This window comes from Protopterus annectens, chromosome 1.part2 (genome assembly GCF_019279795.1).
Source record: "Protopterus annectens isolate FY-2018-M chromosome 1.part2, PAN1.0, whole genome shotgun sequence".
Taxonomy (NCBI): domain Eukaryota; kingdom Metazoa; phylum Chordata; order Ceratodontiformes; family Protopteridae; genus Protopterus; species Protopterus annectens.
This window is the reverse complement of record NC_056727.1, coordinates 1,107,178,837-1,107,193,351: the sequence shown is the minus strand read 5'-3', so window position 1 is coordinate 1,107,193,351 and position 14,515 is coordinate 1,107,178,837. Positions and strand designations below refer to the sequence as shown.

The following is a 14,515-nucleotide window of genomic DNA, read 5'->3' as shown; positions in this document are numbered from 1 at the left end:
ATTTTGTTCTTGAAATATTGACTCAGTCCCCTTTTGAGCCTGTCTTTTTTTATTCCCTGCAGCATTGTACTTGGAAGACTGTCCTGTAAGGTGTCATGGCAGTTTCTCCTTTTATTTTTTCACAAGGGCATGGTGTATGTTTGTACCAACCATTTTATGTTTATAGTTACTGATTTATCCTTGAATAGTCTGTTCATCTTCTCTGTTTTCCTTCTCCACAGACTTCTAGTGGGAGAATGCTATACACTTGCATAGCTCCGATATTACTTGGATCAAGCAAAATGTGTCAAATTTGAGCAGCTTAGTTTCCTTTCATGCCAGGCAACTTAGTTTGGCACTAAGCTAACAATTCCATGGACTTGACTGTTTTTTTTTTTTTTTTTTTTGACAGATGGCTTTCCTCTTCTGTTTGTTCTCATTCTACCAGGGCAGTAGCCTCTTCTGCTGCTGTTTTTTTTTTTTTTTTCAAGTGGTTGGATACTAGGTCCATCTTGGAAGCTGCTGCTTGGTTGTCTCTTCACATTTTTCCCCAATGATTACAAGATGGATGCCATTTCTAGTGCCAGGTCAGGATTTGCCAGGATAATTTTTTATGGATTTTTTGTGGGCTTTTCCATGCCTTCCGCCACCCATACTTTATAATAGCTGTTAGTCTTTTCCAAGAGTAAAGACTACTGCAACAGTGATAAGGAAGGACCTAGTACAGTTGCGCAAGATTTTACCATAACAGTAGATGTCCTCCTTCTCAGAGTATTTTGTCTCTCCCTCCTACTCCCTATTATTTTCTGTTGCCCAACTTCTGGCTGAGGTCTCATCATCATCCTTCAGTTTCTCTTCCTTGAGAGGCATGTTTTCTGAGCTTGCACTTTCTCTTGGAGCACGTCGTTTCTAAGGATTAGGCATCTGTATGTCACATGTGCCTTACGTCTTGCTTGGAGGACGCGTGTATGATGTACATGTCTGGATGGTGTAAAGGCCTTGGTATCATGACTGGATGTTCGGTTGTCCTCTGCAGGATATCCCAAGAGTAAAGGATACTGCACCAAAAGTAAAATGTCTTTCTAGTCACATGTTGCAGTATTCTGTACATATGGGTTTTCCTCTCTTGCTACCAGAATGTCCGGCCAGTACACAAGATTTGTCACTGTATGGTGCCTGGGACGTCTGACATGGCTAGCAGTGCGTGGGCCATAAAAATGACATCTGCATGCACCAGACCTCAGAACTTCTCAGCAGTCAGTCGAACATTAGGTGTTCCTGCCTTCCCATCTGCTGGATTTTCTTGAATGCAGACAAGTACCCCGTTGGAGAACCTTTTCAGTCCTTGTTTTCTAATGCTTGTTCTACTCATCCAGAAAGGGCAAGTGCAGCCATCGGATACCTCACAAAGACTCCCATGATCTGTGCTCGTTTTGTCTTGGTAAGGTGCACAGCTACAAGGCCTGCCTCATCTGCCAGGCATTTGTTCCCAAAACTTTATGTAGCAGACTCTACTCACTTAATTTATACTTTGAAAACCAGCGTCTTAAGCAGCTAGCGTTGGGGATGGAGGGCTCTGCCAGCTTACCTACTGAGCCACCAAAAAAGCGCAAGACTTGCTACTGCCGCTGCTGTTACTCCTGTCTGACACTCTGCCTGTGGCTGATGTCAGCCTGGTTGAACACTTGGGCTTTGCCACCTGTGATGCAGCGGTTACCTCTTCAGAAGCTGCAGAATTCTGCGTGGAAGGCACATTCACAGAGGCTTTATGGACGTCTTGTCTCTGACGCCGAGGGGAAACCTGCGCATTCAGTAGGACAGTCTGATCCCTCTGTCTCTCTGCAGTCGTTGGACCCTAGGCCTTTCCCTGTTCAGATGCCTGCTAGGACATTCCTCAAAAAGAAGCATGCGCGTCCTGTTACAGAAAGTACACCAGATTGGCAGACTTTATCTCAAAGCCTATTTAATGCCTTTATGGCCTTGCTGCCTACTTATGCCTTGGACTTCCACTATCCCTCCTCCAATCTTGAGCCCTAGGCTTCTGGCCACAGAACCCTCTCAGATGGAAGAGGAAGAAAGTTCTGATTCTTCTGCACTACACTTCTCAGCTCCCTTCTCCCCTTGGGTATGGTTCCCCAGAGGAAGGATCTGTGGACCCATCTTCTGCAGAATGTCTAACCTTTGGGGAAACCTATAGCTAAAATGTAGGAACATTAAGTGGGAATCATCGGTCATGAAGGAAGGGTTGGTTCTAAGGGTTCCCTGTCTATGTGGAATACAAGAAAGAGTGGAATAGCAGAGGGCTTGTAGCTCAGGCATTCTTCTAGCCGAGGTCAAGGACACAAGGACAGTTTTCCATGTGCAGTACTTTAGGGAAGCTTTGGATGCTGGCTCAAAGGGGGGTAGCATTAGCTTCTCTAAAACATAGTTCAGGTCCCACGGAGGGGCAATGGGCTTCCTTGGTGGTGTGAGATGAAGGACTCCCTAACAGCTTTGCAGGCAATCTGGAAGCTTAAGGGGGGTCCAGGGGATTGGATTGTTGATTCTTTTATGTGCTTACAGTGCATTCCTTTCATCCCCTTTTCCAACATCATACAAATTAAACATCTGTTAGTAAATTCTCTTACTCAAGCTTAACTTTTGCCAAGATAGAATGCACAACACCCCTGACACAATACTAAATAAACCACACATTTGCTGCTACATGACAACTTTTTTTTAAGCCTTCCTCTTCCAAAACCATCGACAAAATGGCATCACCTTCCATAATAAAGGAACATTGCCTACAATGGCCACATTTTCTCATGAAGCCCTCATAAGCAGCAGATGGACCCCTTTCTAGTAGATTTAAAACAAAAGTCCTTATGTACAATCCTTGGTGTTTCCCCCACTATCAACCTGTATTAATCATCCAGACAGAACACACTCCAATTCCTTTTCACTATGTTAGTAAGCCCATGAAAATAAGTGTTATAGGTAAGCACCAATGCTCTTTCAAAATTCCCCCTTCCCCATTTTTACAATGTGCATTAAGGCTCACGCCTTTTAGAAGGGGAACAAAATGTCCTGTGACCCTTTTTGTACAAACTTCAGCAAGAATTTCGGTCTCAAACTCCTCTGGGTACCCTCTTGCACCATAAGCATAGATGCGAGTACCTCACACTTTTCTGAATTCAGCATTATCTGAAATCATCCTTGCCAAGCATACATATTGACCCTTGACTAAGGACTTTTTTTTTTATGTTGAGGGTGCATACTACTTTAATGGAGAAGGGTGTTAGAGTAGGTAGGCTTCCTAAAAATATTGGATTCAAAAATCTTTTCCTTGATATTCTTCCTAATGGTGACATCTAAAAAAAAATTCATCTCATTCTGTTGAATATTGCATGTGAATTTCAAAAAATTAGTAGCTCCATTAAGGTATTCGCAAAAGGCATTCAGCTTATCCAAAATATCTTTCCAAAAGAAAATTAAATCATCTAAGTACCTATCATAAAATACCCAACAATGCCTGAAGTCAGAATTTTGAACAAAATTCATCGCCGAATGGGCCATCGGCTATTCCAGTCCTCCTTGTATTCCAGACAGGGTAACCCTTCCTTCATGCCCAAGGTGGTTAATGACCTTTCTTTAAACCAAGCCATCCACCTTCTCCAATCCACAGGGAGACAGTGCGACAATAATTCATTCCCTGGATGTGCACAGACAACTCATTCTGTCTGCACAAAATTGGACCAGACCAGTCAGGTGGGCGGCTCGGCTGTTTCTTTCCACCCCAGAGCCCTAGGATAAGCAGTGTCTAAGCAAACCATTTCTGCATGGATTTTCAAAGCTATTACCTTTTGCTACAAGCACCCCTGGAAATCCCTGCAAGGGAGTGATGTTCATCGTGCATACAGCTGCAGTCATAACAGATGGGTTCTCCTGCCGTCAGGCGGGTCCTCGGTCGGCCGAATTCCAAAGTCTAGGTCCGGCGTCGGTTGTCGTCGCTTCTTCCCTGACGTCAGTGCGACAGGGGTATAAAGGAACCAGCCGACGCCGTTTTCTTCAGTCTTTCTTGCCGCGCGGTGCCCGAAGCAGAAGCAGTTCACAAGTGCCGGTCGGCCAGCTCCTGAGATTACGAAAATTTGGAAACCGAAGTCTTCTTAAAAGCTAAGTACCCTGTTGGGGAACCTTTTCTTGGCTCAGACCGATGTCAGACAAAGTTAATAATTGTATTTCTTGTGGGAAGCAAATACCGCATAAGGATTTCCATTCCGTCTGTATATCTTGTTTAGGCCCAGACCACGAGGTCTCGGCCTGCCGCTTTTGAGCTATATTCAACAAACGCACTAAGCGTCGGGCGGAGTTCACCCAGCATTATTTTGGAAAAGCATTTAACTATACTATGTCGTTGGATACTCCAACTCTGGTTTTGTCTAAAAAACGAAAAGACAAGGACCGACACGCGAGGTCCGCGGCCTCTACAGACACCACGCCAAAGCCGGTTACACGTGGTCCGGTTCTCAGTGAGGCGCCTACGCAGCCCCTGCCTACCAACGACCTGTCTTTGACGGTGTCTCCTGTACCCGAGGTCGCAGGCTCCTTGGCCCACACCCCGACTACAGATACCGAAGCCACTGTTGGTGTTGAAACTCAGTCCACCTCCACTCAAGGTGTCTTCAGACCTTCCTCTTCTTTCTCTATCAAGGCTTTCACGAAGTCTAAAGCAACCATGCACTCTGAGACCAGCTGCACAGGGCCCATCTCCAGGCCCCATGCCTAAGAAACAGATACTTAAAATGGCTGAGGATTTAATTACTCTTATCAGAGGTTCTCAGCCCCCTCCGGACAAAAGGCCTAGAGTGGAGGAAGATTCCCCCTCCTCTGATCAGGGCTCCATTATTTCAGAGCACTCTGATGATCAGGAACATTCTTACTCCCCTTTTGAAGACTCTGATGCGGAGGAGTCCATCCCTTCTGTGTCCCCCCCCTGAGGATTATTCATTTGGGGAAACTTTGCATACCTTAAGGGAACACTTCCACTGGGAAGGCCAGGATTATTCTGATTCTAAGAAAAGGCTCAGGGAATTTCTCTTGCTTCCTCAGCACAGGCCTCTGGCTATACCTCCTGTCTTGGACATCCTAGATGATGTTTATTCGGAGGCCTGCCTTAACCCAGACTCTCTACCTCCAGCTCCAGTTAAGCCTGACAGGTACTACAGGGTCCCTGACTCACACCAATTTCTATACAAGAGCCATGCTGCTGACCCAGAAACCATCTCACAGGGCCACAAGGGAGTTAAGGCCTCCATTGCTAAAAATCCATTGCCTTCAGAGAGAGATTCCAGATCCTTAGAAAGGTGGGGAAAAAGGTATATACCTCTGCTACCTTATCCATGAGGGCCTTAAACTGTCAGTTTCATATGCTAAAATACCAACAGTTTTTGTTATCACAATTGAAAAGTAAAATGTCACAACCTGAACAACCAGACTTGAAGGAGTTGTAGGATTTGATGCATAGTGCAGAACAAGTGGGTAAGCATACCTTACAATGTGGTTTTGATGCTCTAGAGGCCTCATGCAGAGCTACTGTTACAGGATCAGTCATACGTAGGCATGCCTGGCTCAGGGAACAAGCCTTGCCTGATCATGTCAAAGCTAAATTACTAGACGCTCCTCTTCAAAAGGATGTGCTATTTGGTGCTAATGCTGAGGAGGTATTAAGGAAAATGGAGAAAAAGGCTAAATCAATGCAAACTGTGAAATAATTTCTACAGGTTCAACCCCCACGTTTTAGTAGAAATTGGCCTTCCAAAAACTGGTCCTTTCCTGCCACAGACAGACCCCAAAGAGGCAGATACAGGCGCCCGAGGGGCAGAGGACAATCCCAAGGATTGTATAGATGCAGACAATGGCAAGCTCGTACACAGAGGTGGTGAGGACAACTCGCAATCTATCAGAAAGCAAACCCAATGACTTTCCCCTATGCATGCCAACCAGGTCTCAAATGGCAGCCCCCTTGGGAGGAAAGCTGGCATTATTTTCAAAAAATTGGCATGTTGTCACAAAGGACAAATGGATCCTGGGCATTATAAACAGGCTAAAAGTTCCATTTTCACACCCTTCCAAAAATGAGGCATGCCAAACCTGCCACACAATCAAAGGGCAGAGGCACAAAGGCAAATTACAGATCTCATAAACATGAAAGCTATTCAAGAGGTACCTACGCACGAACAAGGTCAAGGGTTTTATTCCAGGCTATTTCTGGTGCCAAGGAAGGGAAAAGATTGGAGACCTATTTTGGATCTCTCCATCCTAAACACATTTCTACTCGTACCAAAATTCAAGATGCTCCCTCTACAGCAGCTTCTTCCCATGCTGGGCAAGGAGTCTTGGCTGGTAACATTGGACCTCAAGGAGGCATACCTGCATGTCCCAATCGGATAAAATTGCAGAAGATACCTCAGATTTCTTGCAGGTTCAACTCATTATCAATTCTCTGCATTGCCCTTTGGCTTATCTACTGCGCCCAGAGTATTCACGAAATGCCTGGCATCAGTAATTGCCTACTGCAGACTTCAAGGGATACAAATATATCCCTATTTGGACGACTGCCTGATCCAAGCGGACAGCAAACACATTCTTCTGAAACATCTGGCTTATGTAATAATGTTATTGAACTCTCTGGGATACACAGTCATCAAAAAGAAATCAAGGCTAATACCCTCTCGGAAGATAATTTTCCTGGGTGCCAACTTGGACACAAACACCAAATGGCCTACCTCACGCCAGAGAAGCAGGGGCAACTAATTCAATACTTCAGAACACTAGCAAATTGCACCAGGCTTACTGCAAGGAAAATCCTGCAGGCTCTGGGATTCATGGCATCTTGCATCTTACTAATTCCATGTGCAAAGCTGCATATGAGGAAACTACAATGGTACCTGAAAAACATATGGTCTCAACACAGACACAGTTTGGAAACAGTAATACCACTAATTCCATGTCTACAAAAGGAATTTCTGTGGTGGGCTCAAGCATGTCAAACAAACACAGGTCTTCCTTTCAGCAAGCCTCAAGCAAATCAAGTCATCACAACAGACGCCTCGGACTACGCCTGGGGGGCGCACATGACAGATCGGTGCATTCAGGGCAAATGGTCCCAAAAAGAAAAGCACCTTCACATCAATCAAAAAGAAATGCTAGCAGTAATAAATGCTATTATAACTTTCAAGAACTTTCTACAACTAGGTCAACTATTGATAAGAACGGACAACACCACAGTTATGTGGTACATAAACAAGCAGGGAGGAACACATTCTTACCCCCTATGCAGACTGGCCATGTCACTTTGGAACATGGCCATGGACTTACAAATGGAACTACAAGCACAGTACTTGCCAGGCAAGGAAAACACGCTGGCAGATAACCTAAGCAGGAATATGACAGATCCACACGAATGGAAGTTGCATCCAAAAGTTTTTACAGAAATAATCCAAGAATGGGGAAGGCCAGATATAGATCTATTTGCCTCCCACAAAAATAATCAATTGACAAAATTCTGCTCAAGGATCTTCCATCCAAAGTTCTGGAGAGTGGACGCTCTCTTTCAGCTGGACATCAATGACAGTTTATGCCTTCCCACCTCTTCCTCTGCTGCCCAAAGTCCTATTGAAGACCAGAACAGACAGACCAAAGATGATCCTCATTGCTCCGGACTGGCCAAGGCAACACTGGTACCCACTCCTGAGGAGCCTGACGCATTCCCCACCATGGACCCTGCCTCTAATGCCTCTTCTGACTCAACACAGCTTCAAAACTCTTCACAGTCAGCTAAAAACACTCAATCTAGCCGCATGGAAGATTCCTTAGCATCACAACAGGCCCTACTCTCCAAGGAGGTGCAGGATGTCATTTTGGAGGCCAGAAGGCCATCAGCTAGAAAAGCTTACTCCGCAAAATGGAAATGTTTTTGTGCCTGGAATGAGAAAAAGGGCCAGGACCCTTGAAAACTGAATTTACCTCAAATACTACAATATTTGACTGAACTGCTAAGCAGTGGACTTTCTTTCTCCTCCATCAAAATCCATGCCTCAGCCATTTCTGCAGAATACAACACTGATCCACCTTTATTCTCTCACCCTCTTTTAAGACAGTTCCTCAGAGGGGCTAAGAATTTAAGACCTCCAAGGAAACAACCAATACCTGCTTGGGATCTTAACTTCATTTTGGAAAAACTGACCCTGCCTCCTTTTGAGCCAGCTGCTTCATCAGATTTGCAATATTTGTCCTGGAAAACAGCTTTCCTTCTGGCTATCGCCTCAGCTCGTAGAGTTTCAGAATTACAGGCTCTCATGGTTGTCCAGCCTTTTATCATCTTCCATCAGGACAGATTTTCCTTACGAACCAACCCGTCCTTTATGCCTAAAGTGGTATCCAGGGTAGCTTTAAATCAGGCCATACATTTACCTACTTTTTATCCTAATCCTCAAAACAAAGGGGAGAGATTACTACATTCCTTGGACATCCACAGACAACTGCATTATTATTTGGACAGAACAAAGCCTTTCAGAAAATCAGAGCAGCTCTTTGTGGCCTATGCAGTAGGAGCTCAAGGAAAGCCAATTTCCAAACAGACAATTTCAAAATGGATAGCCCACTGCATACACTTTTGCTATTCCTTTCATGGCAAAACTGTACCTACAGGCATTAGAACTCATTCCACCAGGGCCGCAGCCACCTCTGCAGCCTTCCTCAGAGGAGTTCCTACCAAGGATATTTTGGAAGCAGCCACTTGAGTTCTGTGCATACCTTCTCCAAGCACTACAACCTACCATTATACTCCAAATCTAGAGCAGGCTTTGCCACTGCAGTCTTGCAGAGCATTTTGGCTCCCCCTAGTTACACCTAGTGCCTACCACCCCTTTCTTAGCTTTGGGATTCTACCCATCTGTTATGACTGCAGCTGTATGCACGATGAACATAGTACAGTTTTGTACCTACCATAAATGTAGATATTCGATTGCTAATACAGCTGCAGTCCAGGTTTCCCTCCCTCCTTCCCCTCTAGGGGTATTCTTTTTATGGTGTATTTGCTTGAAACTACTGTTTTTTGATTATATTGCATTGCATTATTACCTAATTTTATGTATTGCCTTCCTTCTGGGGGCACCTGACATCTGGGGTAAGAAAAACTGAAGAAAATGGCGTCTGCTGGTTCCTTTATACCCCTGTCGCACTGACGTCAGGGAAGAAGCGACAACAACCGACGCCGGACCTAGACTTTGGAATTCGGCCGATTGAGGACCCGCCTGACAGCAGGAGAACCCATCTGTTATGACTGCAGTTGTATTAGCACTCGGACATCTACATTTATGGTAGGTACAAAACTGTACTTTAAAGCACACCACACCAGGGCAGTGGCCTCCTGTGGAGTCTTCAAGGGCTTGGACTCCTCCACTATCCTTGAAGCTGCTACTTGGTCTTCTGTGCACACCTTCACAAAGCATTACAAGATGCACCAGATTTCTAGGTCCAGAGCTGGATTTGCCAGATCCTTCATGGATTCCTGGAGATTTCTACTAGACCACCCCCCTTCACAGTGAGCTTTGGCACTCACCCATATGTATAGAATACTGCAACATGGAAGAGAAGGACATCTATGGTTATGGTAAGATTTTACATACATTTTCTATCTGTACAATTATGGTAACATATTACAGAACTGTATTTTCCTGTTGGGCACAGGTTGAGTTTTAAAGTGGGTCTGTTCAGATCTATTTTGGAACCCCTCCCCCAGTTTGAAGGGGCAAAAAGTGCTTTTGCTCTGTTCCTTGACTGCACCCCCTGATTTGCTTGAAGGCTTGCTGATATCTGCACTGTCCACTTTTGTCAGAAATCGCCAGCAAAATCTATTCATTTTGTTTAGGTCCACCAAGATTTCATCAGATGCCAAGTTTTAGTTGGAATTAAATTTTACATACTACAGCAGGCATTGGTTGAACCACTCTAGCTGTCTGTTATAAGCAACTTTAAACTGAAGCAATGTGCCTAGAATTAAGTGAATTAGATGGTTTATACCGAAGTCCCTCATTTTATTAATTTATTCTTTGTTAAATTAATATCTTGGCTCATTAGCAAGTATAAAAAGTATGACGCACTTTTTCCATCTCTTTTATTACAAGATGTTGCATTTAGCAGTCTTTATCCAGTTGTTCCATATTTCTTAAAATTAAATGTGGGACACGTGAGCTTGAATGACACATACTTAATATGTGCTTCATGCTTGTGTTGCGCAGAGAGAAATGTATGCGTCTTAGATGTGAACTACAGAATCTTTATTTTTATGGGGAGACTGTTCCATCGATGTGTGCACGCATGTAGTATGTATGTATAATATTTTCAAATGTGCCCTTTTGGATAAGAGCTGCATTTCTTTAAAACTTAACATTAGTGGACTTGTGTAAAGATAGCTTTGTTTGAAGTTTTGTGCATTTTTAAGTATTGCCATCATTGTTAAATGTGTGCTTTATCCGTTCTAGAACGACCATCTAGTAATGTTGACTGTTGATGGTGATCTTTACACTTGTGGTTGTGGAGAGCAAGGGCAGCTGGGAAGAGTTCCAGAACGCTTTACTAGCAGAGGTGGACGACAAGGACTTGGTAAAGTAGCAAGCTCATGTTTAGCACTTAAAGCTTACAAAATCATCCCTTTCATTTGCATATATGCCAAAGGCAGTTCATGTTTTGATTTTTGAAAGTAATATACCTATTTAATAACTTTCTCTTTTTACCTTTTTGCATCGACTTTCCTGATGATTGTTCTTTTATGACTGGCATTAGTAAGCACAGTTAGTGAGACTTTTAAGTGTACTTGTGGTATTTGATATTGACGTGACACTTCTGTAATAACAGGCAAATACTTGTGTGTTAATTTATTAGGCCATTTGATAAAATACTGACCCACATTACTCTACATGTGTTGGATTTTGTGATGGCTAGACAGGTAAGTGAGTTAACAGAATACAATTGACATTTTGTGTGGGAAATTCTTTGCTCACCCAGGCAAGTGGAAAACTCAAGACTATCTAGGACTCTGTGGTTGGTCTGAAATGGGTAGTCTGCAGTTCATGTTCTTCTCTGTCTGAATTTTCTACATTGGGGAGGGGCAACCTCGACTAGCAGATACTGGGATGATGGAATAAGCTGGTAAGAGTATGCCCAGCTCGTGTGCTGTTTATCTTTAATAGCATTCTCTGAGCATGTTACTCCTGGAAAAGTACATTTATTGCCTTGGAAAATTAAACAGTCCTGGTGTTTGTAGCCACAGGATTATATGCCAGAATTCATAGTAACTAACATTCTTTTATTCCTTGTGAGTGCAACATAATATGAAGCTCTGCCGAGTAAAGTTCAGTTACCTAAAATCACAGGATTGAAAAACTGCTGATCTTTCTCTTAATTGTTCTTTTTAAGGTAAGTTGGAAGGAGAGTCTTTCACATAGCCTCAGGCCTTTGCTGGAACATGGTCAAGAGAATACAGAAGGCAGGCATCTGGTGCTCCAGCTTGGAAGGAAGGATGTGCTTAAGCTGGCCTTACAGCCCTTGTTTGCTAGAGCTTTACCCCATCCATACCTTTCCACCCCTTAGCAAAATAATTGTGGATAAAGCTTAAAAAAGGGGCGGGCAGGGCAAACACCAAGAACTGGAACAGAATATTGCATTTTTATGCTTATGAAGTTATTAGAATAACTGGTATGCAGCATCAAGATTTGTGAAGAACACACAGAACATGAAGCAAATTCTAGACAGTTGAGAACTGATTTGAGGTGTATCCTTTGTAAGCATTGTGCTTTCTTTGGCCCCAGGGTTGTAGTTCACTCATGGCCAGCCTATTGCAAGGAGGTGTCCCTCAATTTCCTAACTAGGACTCTGTGATCGTACTCAGAATTTAAAGCTTCCATCCTGGGTTTCACAGGCCAAGTTATAAAAGGTCTCAGTGGTCCAAACTTAAGGACTCAAGTCGAATTCATACATTCATAAGGCTGCTACTTATTCGGGGAATTCTGGAATTGTTCAAGGAACTGTTAAATCTTCCAAGTAGAGAACCACACTTAAAGGTTCTAGTGTCCTCCTTAATAATCACCTATATTTCTAACAACAGAGACGAAGGCGAGATAGGTGACAACAGCAGACTAGCACTGGAGATTTATAGGTTGTCTGATTTTCACAGAAAATACTGACGACATCATGCTTGCAACTTGCACATATGTTTAAGGTGAACAGAATGTTTAGAACCCATCTTCAACCCCTTTTTCCCCATTTTGAACATGGGGTCAGTGTGAGAATGCTGTCAGCAAATTCATCCTGGAAGCGAACACTTGCCCTACCTTTACATTTGCATAAGTTCTGAGAAATGCACTCCCAAAAGCCCTGTCTGTACCTCTCAGAGCTGTCCGTGTCCTTCCTTATCACTGTTGTAGTTCCCTTTTGGGACATCTGCAAAGGATAGGGGGAATGTCTTGCCAGCATACCAAAGCCTTGGGATCTTCCAGGCGTCGTACATCAGATGCATGTCCCGCATGCACGGTACATACGAGCACCTAATCCTCTGAACTTCTTTGCACGCTATTTTCAAATTTTGCCTACAAGCTGTCCACTGAGTTGGGTAGAGCCCCCATTGAGGTCTCCTTCCCTTTTTTTTTTTTTTTTTTTTAGTTTTCATTTCCACAAGGAAGGGAACGTAAGTGTGGGAAGCAGATTTTCCATAAAGCTGGACACAAAGTGCCTTTTTTGTTTGGGTGCTTCACATGATCATATGCAGTGAGGGGATTTACCAGATGTTTGTCCAAGGCATTCCGCAGTTGCCAGGCATCTTTCTGTTTGGAGAACCAGCAGATGAGGCTTTTGGCTCTGGATATCATGACCAAATCTACACCCACCCAGAAGTTTATAAGAAGAAAACCAAAAAGGGGCATACTAATTCTGTTGATATTTAGTGTCCACTTGTCTCTCTATGTTGGATGAAGAACCGAAGGACCATCTGGTACCAATGTCTGCTCCCTGTGTCATGACCCACTTGGGGGCAGCACGTAGCTGAGGCTATGCCTACATATGGTGCAGATGTGAAGGGGGAACCACAGCTGATTGGGGGCCTAGGTTGAGTCCCCAAAAACTTTTTAGGGAAGAGGTGCCTCATACCTTCATTAAATCTCAGCAGGAGTCTAAACTTCCTAGATTTGTTAATGCTAGATATTTATCTTGTGTATGTATTTATCTAGCTATTTATCTATTTATCTGTCTATTTATGTATCTAAGTATGTGGCCCCTTTGGCTAAGGATCCACACACAGAATGGCAGGATTTTATTCGAGTGCTTTTCAGTGCTCTTGAGCATCCCACCCTTAAAAAGGCTTACCTGTTCATTGGTCTTACACTCCTTCCAAACACTGTCGGGACTCTAATTCATTTGAAGTCACTCTGGTGAGGAATCCTTGGCTTACTCCTCTTTGATCCACTGTCCTTGTGCCCCAGAGTCTGATTTTGTCCTGACTCTCTTGTGGAGGAATACTCTTTGTGATAGGATGGCTTGTATGATGGAATGGTTTCCAGGTTTCTGATGCTCTAAAAAAAAATATTATGAACTCTTGCAGATTCTCCTTGACCTTCTGCAGTCTGTCCAGTGCTGGCTGCCCTTCTGGATACTTTCATTGCAGTTTCTCATAACCCCCGGCTCCCAACCATCTGCCCCAGAAACCAGACAGGCTGTATAAAGTTCCTGAGGCGTATCAGTTTTTAACTAAAAGCTCGCCCTTTGATCATCTTATTTCTGTAGTCACTGAAACTGTACAAGCTGCTGGCTTCTTCTAAACTTTTATTTTCAGGTAGACAGCCATGCATGGACAGATAGGATTAAAAAGTATGCACTGCTACCTTAACGTTCAGGGCTATTAATTAAAAGGCCCATATGACTAGGTATGTCCTGGCTGTTCCCTAACCTGTGGGCATTCTGGCTGGCTTGCCTGACTTGGAGGGTAAGACTTCTGCCATTTCCCTTTTAAGTTCTGCTTATCGGGTGGCTCATTATTCTATTCAATCCAGCTGTGATGCTGATGCCTCCTAGGGCAGCTGCATCTCAGTCTGTTATGAGGAGGTATTGGTTGCACCTCTAGGCTTTCAAGGCCAGATTATTGGCTTCTTCCTTGGACAACCAGAATCTGTTCATGAATTATTGAAGACCCTTCAGGATAAGGATAAATTAATGCAGGGATTGAAATTTGTCTCTCCTGGTTGTGTGTGTGTGGGTGGGGGGTGTGTGTGGGGGTGTGTGTGTGGGTGGGGGTGTGTGTGGGTGGGGGTGTGTGTGGGTGGGGGTGTGGGTGGGGGTGTGTGTGTGGGGGTGTGTGTGTGGGTGGGGGGTGTGTGTGTGTGGTACAGGGTTTTATTGCATGATGTGCCAAGTTCCCAGGAAAGGGGGGTCATGGAGGCCCTTTCTAGACCTGTTTTATCTCCATACTTTACTCAAGGTTACTTCTTCAGGATGTTGTCTCTTTAGA

The 14,515-nt window shown here is 43.9% G+C and overlaps 1 protein-coding gene across 1 annotated transcript in view; it reads left to right on the top strand.

Moving 5' to 3' along the window:
- Positions 1-14,515, top strand: part of RCC1 (regulator of chromosome condensation 1) — a 498,237-nt gene that overhangs the window by 265,199 nt on the left and 218,523 nt on the right. The window contains exon 4 of the mRNA XM_044060220.1: positions 10,503-10,623. Within this exon, the coding sequence (XP_043916155.1) occupies positions 10,503-10,623 (121 nt within the window). The remainder of the gene's footprint in view (positions 1-10,502; positions 10,624-14,515) is intronic.